The 12,919-nt window shown below is 47.6% G+C and overlaps 1 protein-coding gene across 4 annotated transcripts in view; it reads left to right on the plus strand.

Annotated features, from left to right (window-relative positions):
* The window catches only part of LOC105693494 (beta-1-syntrophin), a 190,910-nt gene that overhangs the window by 164,833 nt on the left and 13,158 nt on the right, over positions 1 to 12,919 (plus strand). For all 4 annotated transcript variants that reach the window (XM_048659089.1, XM_048659088.1, XM_048659090.1 and 1 more), the window contains one exon: positions 7,458 to 7,666. In XM_048659089.1, coding sequence (XP_048515046.1) covers positions 7,458 to 7,666 — 209 coding nt within the window. The remainder of the gene's footprint in view (positions 1 to 7,457; positions 7,667 to 12,919) is intronic.

Raw genomic sequence — 12,919 nt, forward strand, 5'->3', positions numbered from 1 at the left:
AATATCGATCCCTTTTGAAAAACGAATTCTGATAGAAAAATAATAATAACGAAATACGAAAAATTTCAGAGCTTTTTTCCGATTACCCACGATACTCGATTGTGTCGTTCGATCGCCGTCTTCACTTTATTTTCATATTTTTTTTTTCCTCTCTTTTCACTGATTCTTATTCTTGTAACCCGAACTCGGTGCGAGGTATTTTCAAGAGATACCGCCGTATTATTGTGCCTCGGGGACGCGTATGAGCCCCGAATAAATGTCCTTTTTAAGGAGACTTTTGATAGCCTTGTATCGTTGAGCACATTATTATTATTATTATTATTATTATTATCGTTATCGTCATTATTATCATCGTGGCACACATACAGGTATATATATCTCTGCGTACGTGTAGATCGAGCGACGTTTTCCGTTCTGTTTGAGGTATTTCGGGTTCATCTTTACGTCTTTTCTTTTTTTTTTTTTTTTTTTTCTTCTCTTTTTTCGACTCTCCTTCCACTCCGTTCCCATCGGAATTATATCGAGGGGTAGGTTCGACGTGCAATATTCTTCAGCTTGTGTGTGCAGTCAAAGAAAATTCGTCACGGTATCCGCGTAAAATATCAATTTTCCAAAAGAAGAAGAGAAAGAGAAAAAAAAGGGCCTTTTTTTTTCAATGATCTCAAGTTCAATTCCGGAACACAATGAAGTTATTCGGGGTGTTTTTTTTTTTTTTTTTCTATTTAATTAGAACCTCCGCCTAATTGTAAGCTTATACGGTTGAAAAAATATTTCACGCGTACGCGGTACGCGCGTGCAGTACGAAATACGGCGTCGTTTGTACCCAACCCTCCGTAAACGTGGTATATTTTTGTCGTGAATTTTTTTTTTGTAAGCTGCGAATTTTTCCATTTTTTTTTTTCAATTTTTTTTTTTTTTTGCCCAACAAGTGCAAGCTAAGCCTCGCCGGCGCCGACTCGCTGCGGACGGAGAACCCTCACTTTGAACATCGCGCGAACACAATATGTATAATCGAGAAGGGGCGAGGCGACGGGGTGAAAAAAGGGAGGAGGAAAGAAAAAACAAAATAAAAAAGAGAAAGGGTAGATTACTCGCGATATTGGCGAATATGTTGGTGCTTTCGGTGCCGTTGCAATTAGCGTAGATTAGAACTCTTTACTCGCTTATAATGAAGCACCCCACTCGGTCGTCCTCTTCCTCGTTTTACTTCATTTTTCTCCACCGTTATATTTTGCACATCTGTAAACAGCGCGTACACAGGGTAGGTTTTTATATACGCATTTTTACGTACCGATGTACGCGTACGTTTTTTTTACGCATTTATTATAACGCGTTGTACATAAGGTTACGGAAGCTTATCTCGTTTAGAGCGGATCGGAATTTTTCAAGCGAATTAGAGCATGTTGGGTAGTTAGATGGTACGTGGATATAAAAAAAAATCAGCTAAGATACCGCGGGGGACGGAGGGAAGGAAATCGTAATTTTTTTTCTTCCACCGTCAATCACTTACCGCGATTAAACCAAACTCCGCGTTTCGCGTAATCTGTTATTTTTGTAACTAATTTTTTTCCTCGTTTCTACACAGCCCGCGCATATCCGTATATAATATATATATAACGTCATTATACACCTGCCATAAAAAAATGTTTGCAGATTGGTGCTTTATTAGATTTTATGTCCGTCGAATGTACATAAAGCATGTGCATTTTTACGTAGAAACATATCGGTATATATATATACGTGTATAACATGTGTACGTCAATTTTATTTGCTCCATTTTATTTTTAATCCATATTTTTATATTCTTGTATTTTTGGCATAGCTTTATTTGGGCCGCGCGCGTCGTTTTCCTCTTTGGTCCTTTTCTGGTCGCCGCCGTCGTCGTCGTCGTCGTCGTCGTCGTTCTTCTTCTTTTCCCTCTATTTTACCATCCAGTTTTTCCTCTTATCGCCCTTGCAAATCCTCCCCCCTCCCCCTCCCATCCCCCTCCCCCGTTCATCCCTCCGCTGTTTATTACGCGAGTTTTGCATTATTCCCCAAGAACAAAGCAGCTGCTCGCCTTTTATTTCTGATTAAAATTCTGCCAATGCGCCGGTTTCGCATCTGTGTCAAAGGTAGCTAGGTAGGTAGGTAGGCAGGCAGGTAGGTAGGTGGGCAGGACGTTGGTATTAGGTTTACACAACGCAAGGTATACACGCCCGGTGTACTACCCGCCGTAAGGTGATGAAATATTGAAACGGAACTCCTGATAGGAAATTAAGAAAATCTAATTTATCCGTAAACATCGCTCCTCTCTTACTCCGAAACAATTTTGTTTTCCCTTCCCCTTCGCCCCGCCTTTAAAAAAAAAAAAACACGTCATTATTTTTTTTTTTTCTTTTTAAGTTCTCCTTTTTCTTTTGCTGTACGTTTTCCGCATTTTTTTTTCTTTTCTTCTCTCACTTCGTCCCTCCCTCACTCCTCATTTTTTCGCTATACTTATCTCGTGCCTAATTTTTTTTCTTTTTCCCACCACTCACCCTCCTCCTCCTCCTCCTCCCCGCTCCTTCGTCATTTCATCTTAAAACTCAATTCATAGCTCATTAAATCGGGGAACTGAAATGTAAACAATTTTTCATCTTTACCAACCCCCCGCGCCGCGCCATCCGACCCTCCACATCTCAAACTCGTCATTTATTCATTCATCTTTTTTATTCTGTTTCCCAAAAGCCACATATTTCAGATAAATGAGTAAGAGAGAAAATAAATCAATGAAGGTACATCGGAAATTCGTGAATCACGGCGAGTGAAGAACACCTCATATTCTCGTTCTTCTTACCTACAACCGTCGTTATTTCGCGTCGACTTTCGCGAGGAGAAGAAAAAGAAAGAAACAAACAAACAAAAAAAAAAACAACAACAACAGTATCACGAGTAACTATTATATCGTGCGTGCGTACAACCACCCCCTCGAATGGGTTTCTTCGCCCTCGTTCCGTTTCAGATTCCACGTAGAGACGTAACAAGATACACCCTCGAGTCAGCGTATTCGCACGCCAAGTTTGCTGCATCGTTGCATTTCCTCAATTGATGTCGTTTCAATTACAAACGGGCGTATAGTGTTCGCATTTACGAGGAGGGGTGGGTAGGTGGGAAACGAGTGAGTCGCGCATTCGCTGAATTTCGCAATCACGACGTACAAGCTACACGTTTGTCCTCAGAAATTTGCACCCTTGAAGAAAAAAAAGCGTACGTGTTGCGTCGCTGAAAAAGGATCGCGTTACAATTTCCCTCTCTCTTTCTCTCTCTCTCTCTCTATCTCTCTCTCTCCTCCCTTCGCGCACCCTTTTTTTCGCCTTCGACTCGACGGAAACGACGACGACGACGACGACGACAGAGACTTGATTGCGAGTGGATTTTTGATCCTTCCCCGCGTAAATACAAACGCCGCGCGAGACACCGCTGAAGAAAAGCGAGAGGGGGACGAATGAAAGACGAAATAAAAAGAAGAAACCATTTTTTTTTACGGCGCCGAAGCGTCGAGAGGAATATATCTCCCCCGGCTATGGTCAGGTCCCAGAAGCTTCCCGTGTAGCTTTCAAAAACCTAGAGGGGTGACTCGCGAGCGCAGCGGCCGGTGTTTGGATTGGTCGAAAAGGGTGGAGGGAAGGGTGAAAAAGGGGTGCGTGTATTCGCGCGACGTACGACGCTGTACGGAAGGCTAACCTGAGGGAAGAAGAAGAAGACTGGGAGGGGGTGGCGGAGGGGGAGGAACAACGCGTTAAAGAGATGGGAGTAGGTAGGAAAGCCGGGGAGCGGCTAGGCCGTCACCCCCTTTTGGGAGAGAGAGGGAGAGAGGGTTTCGTTATAAAGGAAAGTACCTAGTTGAAGAAAGGGGAAATTTCAAGAGGGCGAGCGAGATGTTAACAGCCAGACAGCATTGTAGTCGGCGCATACGCGACCCTCTGCCTTCCGTACGATTCAGCGATTCTCAACCGACCATATTTCATCGTCATATTCATATCTTATTTATGGAATATTATCACCATCGCCAAGTCCGACGATAGAAGCAAAAAAAAAAAAAAACGGAGGAAAAACTCCCAAGTTCGACCGCACCGATCGATGATAAAGTCCCCATCTGACGGCATCCCACATTTTTGGATTACAGATTAACGACCAAAAAAATACTATAAATCTATTTCGAAGAGAATTCGAATCGTCGAATTTCGTACGGGACAAAAAAAAAAAATTACAGCTAATGATCGGCCCGCTTGAAGTTTTTTTTTTTTTTTTTCTTTCTCCTTGTCGAATGTGCATCTTTATTTTGGATATTCGTTTTCTTTTCCCTTTTTTCTTTTTTATCGTCAACTTGTTTGACTTTATAATGAAGAAAATTGTGTTTTTACTTTTTGAGGAGACATTTTTTCCCATTTTTTTCCGATGAAAGAAAGAGTGAAAAGTAAGAAAGGCAGAAAGGAAGAAAAAAAAAAAACTACTACTTTGAGAAAACTTGAGAAAGTGAGTGAGTAGAACGCGAGGCGCGTTTTCTGTTTATTTATATAAAAGCTGCGGGGTAATACAAAGGGGGAGAGTGGAGAGTGGAGAGTGGAGAGTTGAGAGAATTAACGGGATTCATTGTTATGGTTTGTACCCGTAGTACGGTCCTTTTTCTCTTATTTCCTTCCGGCAATCCCGATCCGCGCTTCTTCGCCAACTGAAAGATCGCTTCAAGAAAGTGATTCGTTATTTGATTACTTTACCGAATAAGAGAACAAAAGCTCGCGTCTCGTATTCTATTTCGGGTTAGGTAGCAGATCCCCTTCCCACCCCCCCCTCCAACCCCTTTAAAATTTATGTACAAATCTTTCCGGACAAACTTGAAGAATGGATATTCTTTCTCGCCAAACCCACCCCCGCAACCCCCTCTCTCTTTCTCTCTCTGTCTCCCTCTCCGTCTTTTTTCTCTCTCTCTCTCTCTCCTTTTTTTTTTTTTGTTTTTTTTTTTACATAAAATTTTTGCAAATACTTGAATCAGAGACTCGCTTCGGGGGGTGCTGTCCGTATAGCCGGATCTCTGCTAAACGCAGACAAACGAGCAAACAAAACCCTGATCCTCTTCACGCCCGGTTTCTTTTTAAACGTTACGCCCGTACACACGCACGCCCTACACCTCTGGGCGAGCTTTGTCTGAAATTGAAAATTTTTTGCCAACTCTTTTTTTTTTCTCCCCCTCCCGCTTTCTTTTTCGTTCCGATTTCAGTTGGGTGATGAAAAAGAAAAATTGTAATTTTGATCTCAGGTCGGTTAATTTTTCCGAGTTTTTTTCGAAGTTCGGATGGCGCGGGTTTCCTTTTTTTTGAGGAGGAGCTTTTTTAATTTAATTATTTCCATCGTCGTGTACGCGGGACACACGGCGGTAGGATTATACTCCGAACACTCGACGCCGAAAAACTAGGAAGTGAAAAATAAAAAAAAAAAAATCTCACTATTCAGAAATAAGAAAGTAAGAAAGTAAGGGAAACCCATCCGCGCTTCGCCGAACTTCGACGGCTTGTTTAATTGCGTGGGCCAAAGATATGGCGAAAAGTTTGTTTAATTAACGAAATAATGACCCGTTTCCGCACCATCGTCTACCACCGCTGATCCAACTCTCTCTCTATTCCTTTTTTTCGCTTTTTTTTTTTCTTTGCTCTCATTCATTTCTTGCTTTTTGATTCCTTCCGGCGGGTATCTCGGTCAAATTTTTGCTCGCCGAAATAGGAAAGAAGCTTTGCATTTCCAGATCTATCCGTTGATTCCTTTTTTTTTTTTTCATCGTTACGTTTTACGTGTACACAATTTTTTTCCATTTTCCTCGTTCCCCGGACGACCTAAATACCCTTATTTTCCTGACCCTCTCTAAACGAGCGAATGATCCTACGGGAAGACGGGGAGGGGGGGGGGGGGGGGGGGGGGGGGGTGAAAGGAAGGAGAGTAAGTTGCTCGGGACTCGGGACGAGAAAGCTAGTCAGAGGAGCCCGGGTAGAACTTGAAATTGAGTTGTCATCCAGTCTGGAAGTTATAGTGCCTTTATAATGCAGCGTCTGGTGCGGGCGAAACTATTAGATCTTCGCCTAGTCGAGGTAGGAAATGTTGTGAGAAAGAGAAAGATTGTAAAAAGTGAAGAAAAGGCGAAGCGTAGTAAGAAAATAGGCAAAGAAAATAGGGAAAGGTCGCGACGAGTTTTCCGTAGTCGTCTTCGTCGTCTCCTCGGTCTCCAAGAGTATCGAAGTGGTTGTATCTGCGGAGGACTCGGAGAGGAGTAGGGCGGGAGGGAGGGCTGGAGAGGGCGGGGGAAGAGAGAAGGGGGGTGGAGAAAAAGCCTTTCCAACCGGAAAATGCACCGGGCGGGCTTTTGACTCGAATGTAATTTGCTTTTGATCGAGTACTGATAACATTCTCTGCCATTTCGGTGGTTATACTTCAGTACCCGACCATCCGCGTTACGCTCTCCGCATTCATTCCTCGTACAAACGACGAGAGCCAACGCGGCGGCACCCGACTCTCTCTCTCTCTCTCTCTCTCTCTCTCTCTCTCTCTACCTCCATTCACGTCTGTTCAAACAAGAACGAAAACCGCTGAAAAGGGGTGAACCAATCGGAGTGTCGGGGTACCGTCCGAGTCAGCGAGGCCGCGAGAGAGAGAGAAGAGAGACGGGCGAACGAAAAAGATGAGGAGGGAAAAAGAAAAAAAAAAGGGAGGGAACGAGGGAAAGTGGGAAAACCGGAGAGGAGAGAGAACGGTATAAGGGACATTTTATTCGAAAGGCTTTAAAACGTCACGACCTAAAATCGCGGGCTAAAATACCGGGAGGGAAAAGCGACCTCGCGCCTGTCTCGTTCGCGAGAAAAGACCGCCGTCGTCCTCTTTCCCCCGCGTCCCGCCAACCCTTACGCACTTCCCGTTACGATAATATACGAGCTACTCCGACCTCCGGCAGTTTCGAACGCGCCCGGGTATCGACGATTCTTCACGTTCCAATGCCGCCGCCGCCTCTGCCGCTGGTTCGGGTTGTTCGGCCGTTTCCCACTCACCCCCATTCACCCCCATCACCCCGTTCTCCTGCGGGGTGATCGAGGGATACGAGAAATCGGGTTTTAGCGCAGCGGTGGCAGCAGCCAGCTGGCACATACGTGTGTAAATGAATTCCGCGAAAGAGCCGAGGTGTACGGGTTAGTTCGCCCTTCGCCGTTCGGAATATCTGCCATTGGTCGGTCGGTCGGTCGGTCGGTCGGTTGGTCGGGTTAACTTTGCTGGCCGTTCAGCTACTCTGGTAGATTAACGCCGATTCGGCCACCGTGTTGTGACTAACTTGAAAGAGGGTTGTTTTTCGCCCGACGACTCGTCGATGGTCGGATCAAGGAGATTCGATTCGTTCGATACTTCGCTCATTTATCGTTCCAAGCTGAGTACTTTTTTCTTCTTCTCCGTTGTTTCAGAGGGCCGTACCCTGGAGTTACATTCGCCGGACGGTGTTCACGAGTGTTGGTTGAGGGCGTTGGATAACGCGGAAGCCAACGCATGGTTCAACGCTTTACATTCCGCCCTGGCTGCTCTGACGCAGAAAGCCTTGAGGCTCGCATCCGCGTTACCCGACCCTCCGCAACTGCAACACATCGGATGGCTGGCCAGAAGACACTGTCTACAGGTGAGAAAAAATTTCCAACAAAATTCGCTACTTTCACTCAGTGGAATTGTTTTTTTTCTTTTTGCAAATTTTATTCTCCTCCGTCTCGAACACGAGATTCGCATCCCTCCGTTTCGACAAACAATTGCGAAGAATTTTGGGGAATCTTATATCCGCGGCGTCTAATTGTAACGCGGTATAATAATTAACAGCGGTGTGCGAGCGACGTTCGAAAGTGGCGTTCGAACTTCCGGCTTTAAGGATTCGCTCGGTACATCCTTGGTTAACGGTTGAATATAGTGGAGAAGCTGGATACAGTTGCGTAGCAACCGTTCTGTCAGCTTATCAAATTGTTTCGAGTACTTTGCCCGGGGGATCGGCGTCTGTCAGGGAGTCGCGACCTCCCACCGACCGACCCTCGTCGCTGCTAACCCCTTTCTCCTTCTCCTTCTTCTTCTTCTTCTTCCCGGTATCCCCCCCTCCCCCCTCCCCCCGTGTACCGGAAGTAGAACGGGGGGCGCCGCCGCTACCCTTCCTTTCTCGCTTGCGCGCTCCGCTAACCGGTTTCACACTTCGATTAACTCGTTCCACATCGCGCGAGCCGTAAGAGCGAGGAGCCCCACATCGCGCGCGACACGTACGACCGAGCGCGAATCAATTAGCGACGAAAATTACCGCCACCTCCGCCTCCACCTTCGCTACACCACTACCGAAAACGTTTCCTCGGATCTCGTAACTAGCGAGGCACGCGGTTAATTGTTAATTTCTCACCCTAAACGCCCCGTTATTTCCACCAACCGGTTGTTTGACGCGGAGCGCGAGTCTGCCGAGGGGTACAAAACCCCGTTCGGCGCGACGCCTTTTCATTCGGAAATTCGCCCCACCTAGAGCTTTTCCGCGAACTTTTCATCCCTGGCTCAGCTTTTTCCTCCCCCCCGCCCCCTTCTCTTCGCGGTCGATCGATCGATCGATCCGTTAACAAAGTTCGACGATCCGTTAACAAATCGCAATGAGAGTAAACGGCCCCGACTCGGTCAAGCTAATTACGCGGGTCAAAACGGGGCAAAGTTTTGCTCGCCCCTCGAAAAACGGTCGCCCTTCCGTCGCCGCCCTCTCTTGCTTCAATTGCGTTACACGTCGTGTAACCCGGTCGAGATTTACGGACATCCGACGCGATATCTCGAGACGCTTGTTTTCGGACAAACGACACACACGAGTGGTCGTTCGAAGACAGAGTGAGGATCGTTTGGACGGAATCCGTTTTCGCTGCACAAATCATATTCTGTCCCAACGATCCTCAGGCAGTTCGTTAGGACAGAAGTAAGAATTCCGTCCTAACGACCTTCACCCGCAGTTCTGTCTTAACGATCCATCGGCAGGAATTTTCTGTAGAAACGACTGCGAAGTGAATTCTGTCCAAACGATTTCTGTCCTAACGATCCGTTCGCCGACGACACCGGGTGACGAGCGATTATTCGATGACCTCAGGTTAGCACCGCGTCTTCCCTCGGACGCGAAATCTCACCGGTCCACCGTCGGATTCGCGGCGTTACGCATACCGGGACTCGGTTAAATCCCGCGCCCCATTAACCCCGCAGGAATGAAGTTTAGGGAGCGTTTGAGGGGGATGGGGGGGATGAAGGGGATGGGGGGGATGGGGGGAATCGGGGGTTACCGGTTCGTCGGTAAGTATCGTGTTGGATCGGCATCGCAAACAACATTTGTAACATTAGCAACAGCTTTAAAGCTACCAGCCGCGTTGGCCTGCTTAATTGAGCCCTAATGGGCCAGAACGATTAGGCGAGCCGTAGAGCCCCGTTGGATCCGTACGAACGCGGTGGCTCAGGGTCGCCTCCGACGGCGGTAAAAGGAGTGGGAAGGATTTCTCCGCAACACAACCGACGCCACCGCCATCAAACTACCCCATACCCCATACCTCCCCATGCCCCGTACCCTTTACCCCATACCTCCCCCTCCTCCTCTTCATCCCTCGGCGAGTCTACTCGCGGATTGAATTTCGCACCACCCGCCGAAACCGCTAACGACATCCGCCGGATACGTGCCGTTCTTCCTTCACTCCGCGTTACGTGCGGTACAACCTGTAGACGATAGCGGAAATGCACCGGAGCTACGACAGTTTTGTGCGGAAAATCGATCGACCCACCTCTGGACACTCGAGTCTATGAATGCGTGTGCGAACTTCTGTCGCGTGGTTCCGGGATCAGAAGAAAAAGAAAAAAGAAAAAAAAAATAGGATACGAGGGTCCGACGCTATTCCCTCGCGTTTCCGCGTGCTTCCTTTTTAACCCCGTTGCGTACGGGGCGCGTGATATCATGACCTAGCGTAACGCCAGCGAAGATACGAAATTTCAGCTCGACTTGAGCTGACCTTATCAGTGTTTCCGCGAAGGGTGGTGAAAAGGCTGTTAGAGACAGACGGAGGAAGACTCGCTGGGAGGGGGGGAGGGGTGGGGGGACGGAAATCGTCGAGGGTCTTCGGAAGGGTCCTTTTCCCTTCCATCGTGAATGTTTCGGAAAATGTACAACGCGAGATCGACCGACGATTTTTGTTTCGTTCGTCGAAAAGCTCGACGAAATTTCGTCAAATCGTGGACAGCCCGCTATCTCGGCAACCGTCGGTAGCGCCCGCCTTCGTTTTATTATTTCCTTTAAAACGGAACGTCAAAATCAGAGTCCGCCGCGGCACCCCGGCTCTCGAATCTGTCTCGTCGGATCGCCAGAAATTGGAACATGCAACAAAATTGGTAATAACGTCGCTCCGAAAGCGTACGCTACTAAAAGCACCGACGCTGCCGATACGTGAAGAACGGGGCGAGAGAGGGTGAGGCGAACGGGTGAAATCGATAACTAATATATCGTACGTGGCCTAGGTGTGTTGATAAAGGAGGAGATACGGAGAGAGAGAGAGAGAGAGTATAATAGTAGTACGGGGGCAGGATACGGGGTCGGCAAGGGGCGTTGGGGCGACACATAATTGATTGGAATTAGCGCCATAAGCACACCTGATGGCTGCTGGACGACCGACGGCTCTAACAGTGCCCGTGCGTGTTGAAGTTAGTCGAGTGTAACGTGTAGTGGAGCGAGGTAGGTAGGTAGGTAGGTCGCGGCGTGTGGGTCCGGCTCGTTCGGGTCCACGGTAGTACATTCGCTTCGAACCGCACGAATATGTCGACGGCCAATATCATCCGGTAAAGCATCGAAGCGTCTTCGCCGGCATGTTGATTATGTCGAATGTCGATAATTGACGGGGGACGGGGAGGGAGGGGGAGGCCCGGGTAGAGGATGTATCTTGACGAGGTCTTCAAATCAATTTGTATTACGGCTAAATTCGCCCCGCGGAAATTCCGGCTTACCGAACGGTAGGAGTCGTCTATTGTCTCGTTTGCTTATGACAGTCCCTCTCGACGGGAACCGCATTTCTCGCAGATATACATATATATTCCATATAACGGAGTTTATTAGCAACGGGGCGACGGAGGGGGAGGGGGGAGGGGGGAGAAACCTTTTCAGATTGACGGGCGGAAGGAGGCGAAGATGGAAAGTGAAGGAGAAATAAGGGAGATACAGCCCTCGGGGCTTTCTTTCTCACCCTCGCTACACAGTATCAATCGGATGAATTCTGAAAACCAGCCGTTCTCGGGGTACAACGGCAGCCCGCCTGTTGTTATCCGCGTGTATCCGATTACACCAATTCCTCCGACGTAACGCGTTCCTCCCCCCCCCCCCCTCCCCTCCCTCTCTCTCTCTTCCCTCGCCGGATCCCCAAATCAAATCAAAGATGGTATTACCGATTTAGTCTCGCGTAACCTTTGAGAGATGTATATATACCTATACCAAAAAGCGGGATTTTCTTCGTCGGGGTTTGCGCGGCTATCGAAAATCCGTGCGGAGGAAACGTTTCCCTCCCGAGACCGCGGTACCTCCTCCTCAACCGGGCGTTAAAGCACCCTCTTAGAACCGCGAATGCTGCAGAAACACTGACCTGAATGTCTTTTTACGTTTATACCTGCGAAACGACGACGCCGGCCAGCCAACCGAATCGTACACATCCAGCGGAAGATCACCAACCCCCATCTCCCTCCCCCCTCATCTCCCTCCCCACAGAAAGATGCTGCACCCGCAAAACTCGACGGCGAACGGACCCGTTAGACCCGATTTCGAACCCGCTCGTGGATAACCGCGGCGTTTCGGCGCTTGAATTCAAATCGCTGATGATCATTCGATTAGCTCGACTATCGGACCACCGCCGCCGCCGCCGCCGCCGTTTCCGCGATGGACTCTATCCGGATAGTTCGATGCACCCGGCATTATCCGGACCCGCTGAGGAATCTAGACGAGGAATTTCAAGATCGTACACGATAAGTACAGCTGAAAATTCTTGGAAATTCTCAACGTTCGACGGAGGGAAAACGCGCGAGAGGGCTTTATGTGCGATCATGCGGTTTGGCGAAATTATTTTCGTAACGATTGAATAATTGTTGGTTCACATTTTTTTTTTTTGTTTTCAATCGGAATTATTTCTCTCTACTCTCATTTCCTTCGAACGGATAAAGAATCTCGGCAACGGCTTACACGGATCTGTGTACACGCTTGAACGTTAAAAGAAAACGAAACCGTATTGGTGAATTTATGGCTTTGACTTATAGCGAGTCGAGCTTTTCTCGCGCATATATATATAATATATATATACGTATACATAGTACACGCGGGGGTTTCTAGAAATGTACGTATAAAAGAAAGAGAACGAGCTGGAGAAAAGAGAGAAGTGGGGGAGAAGGAGGAGGAGGAGGAAGAAGAAGAAGAAGGAGATTTCGAACCCCTGGGAATTGGCCGCTTTGTGCGATTCCCCAGGAAACCATTTAAGCGGACGTTTTAATTATCAAGTTTCTCGCTCGCCTCGGTTCGGCGAATGTGTAGCCGGTGTTCGGATACTAACCTAAGCTTTTCTCTTCGCTATTATTTATAACCGTAAAACATACACCTCTAACCGTTACACTACAGCCGTGCAGAAGATCCCAGTCGCTTATATTTATCGACCGACGCGCTTTTCTCCGCTGCATACGTACACCGTAAATAATTTCAACCGAACCTACATATACACAGCCGTAGTGTTGGACTCAAAATTATTATTGAAATTAACAAGAAAATATCGAAATCCAATTTCCCAATTTTGCTAGGGGAGTGCAGTTACACACACACACACCTCATTTTCTCTTTTTTCCATTGGGGCGTGTGAATCGTTGTGTGCGAACC

This window comes from Athalia rosae, chromosome 7, assembly GCF_917208135.1.
Source record: "Athalia rosae chromosome 7, iyAthRosa1.1, whole genome shotgun sequence".
NCBI classification, from domain to species: Eukaryota; Metazoa; Arthropoda; class Insecta; order Hymenoptera; family Athaliidae; genus Athalia; species Athalia rosae.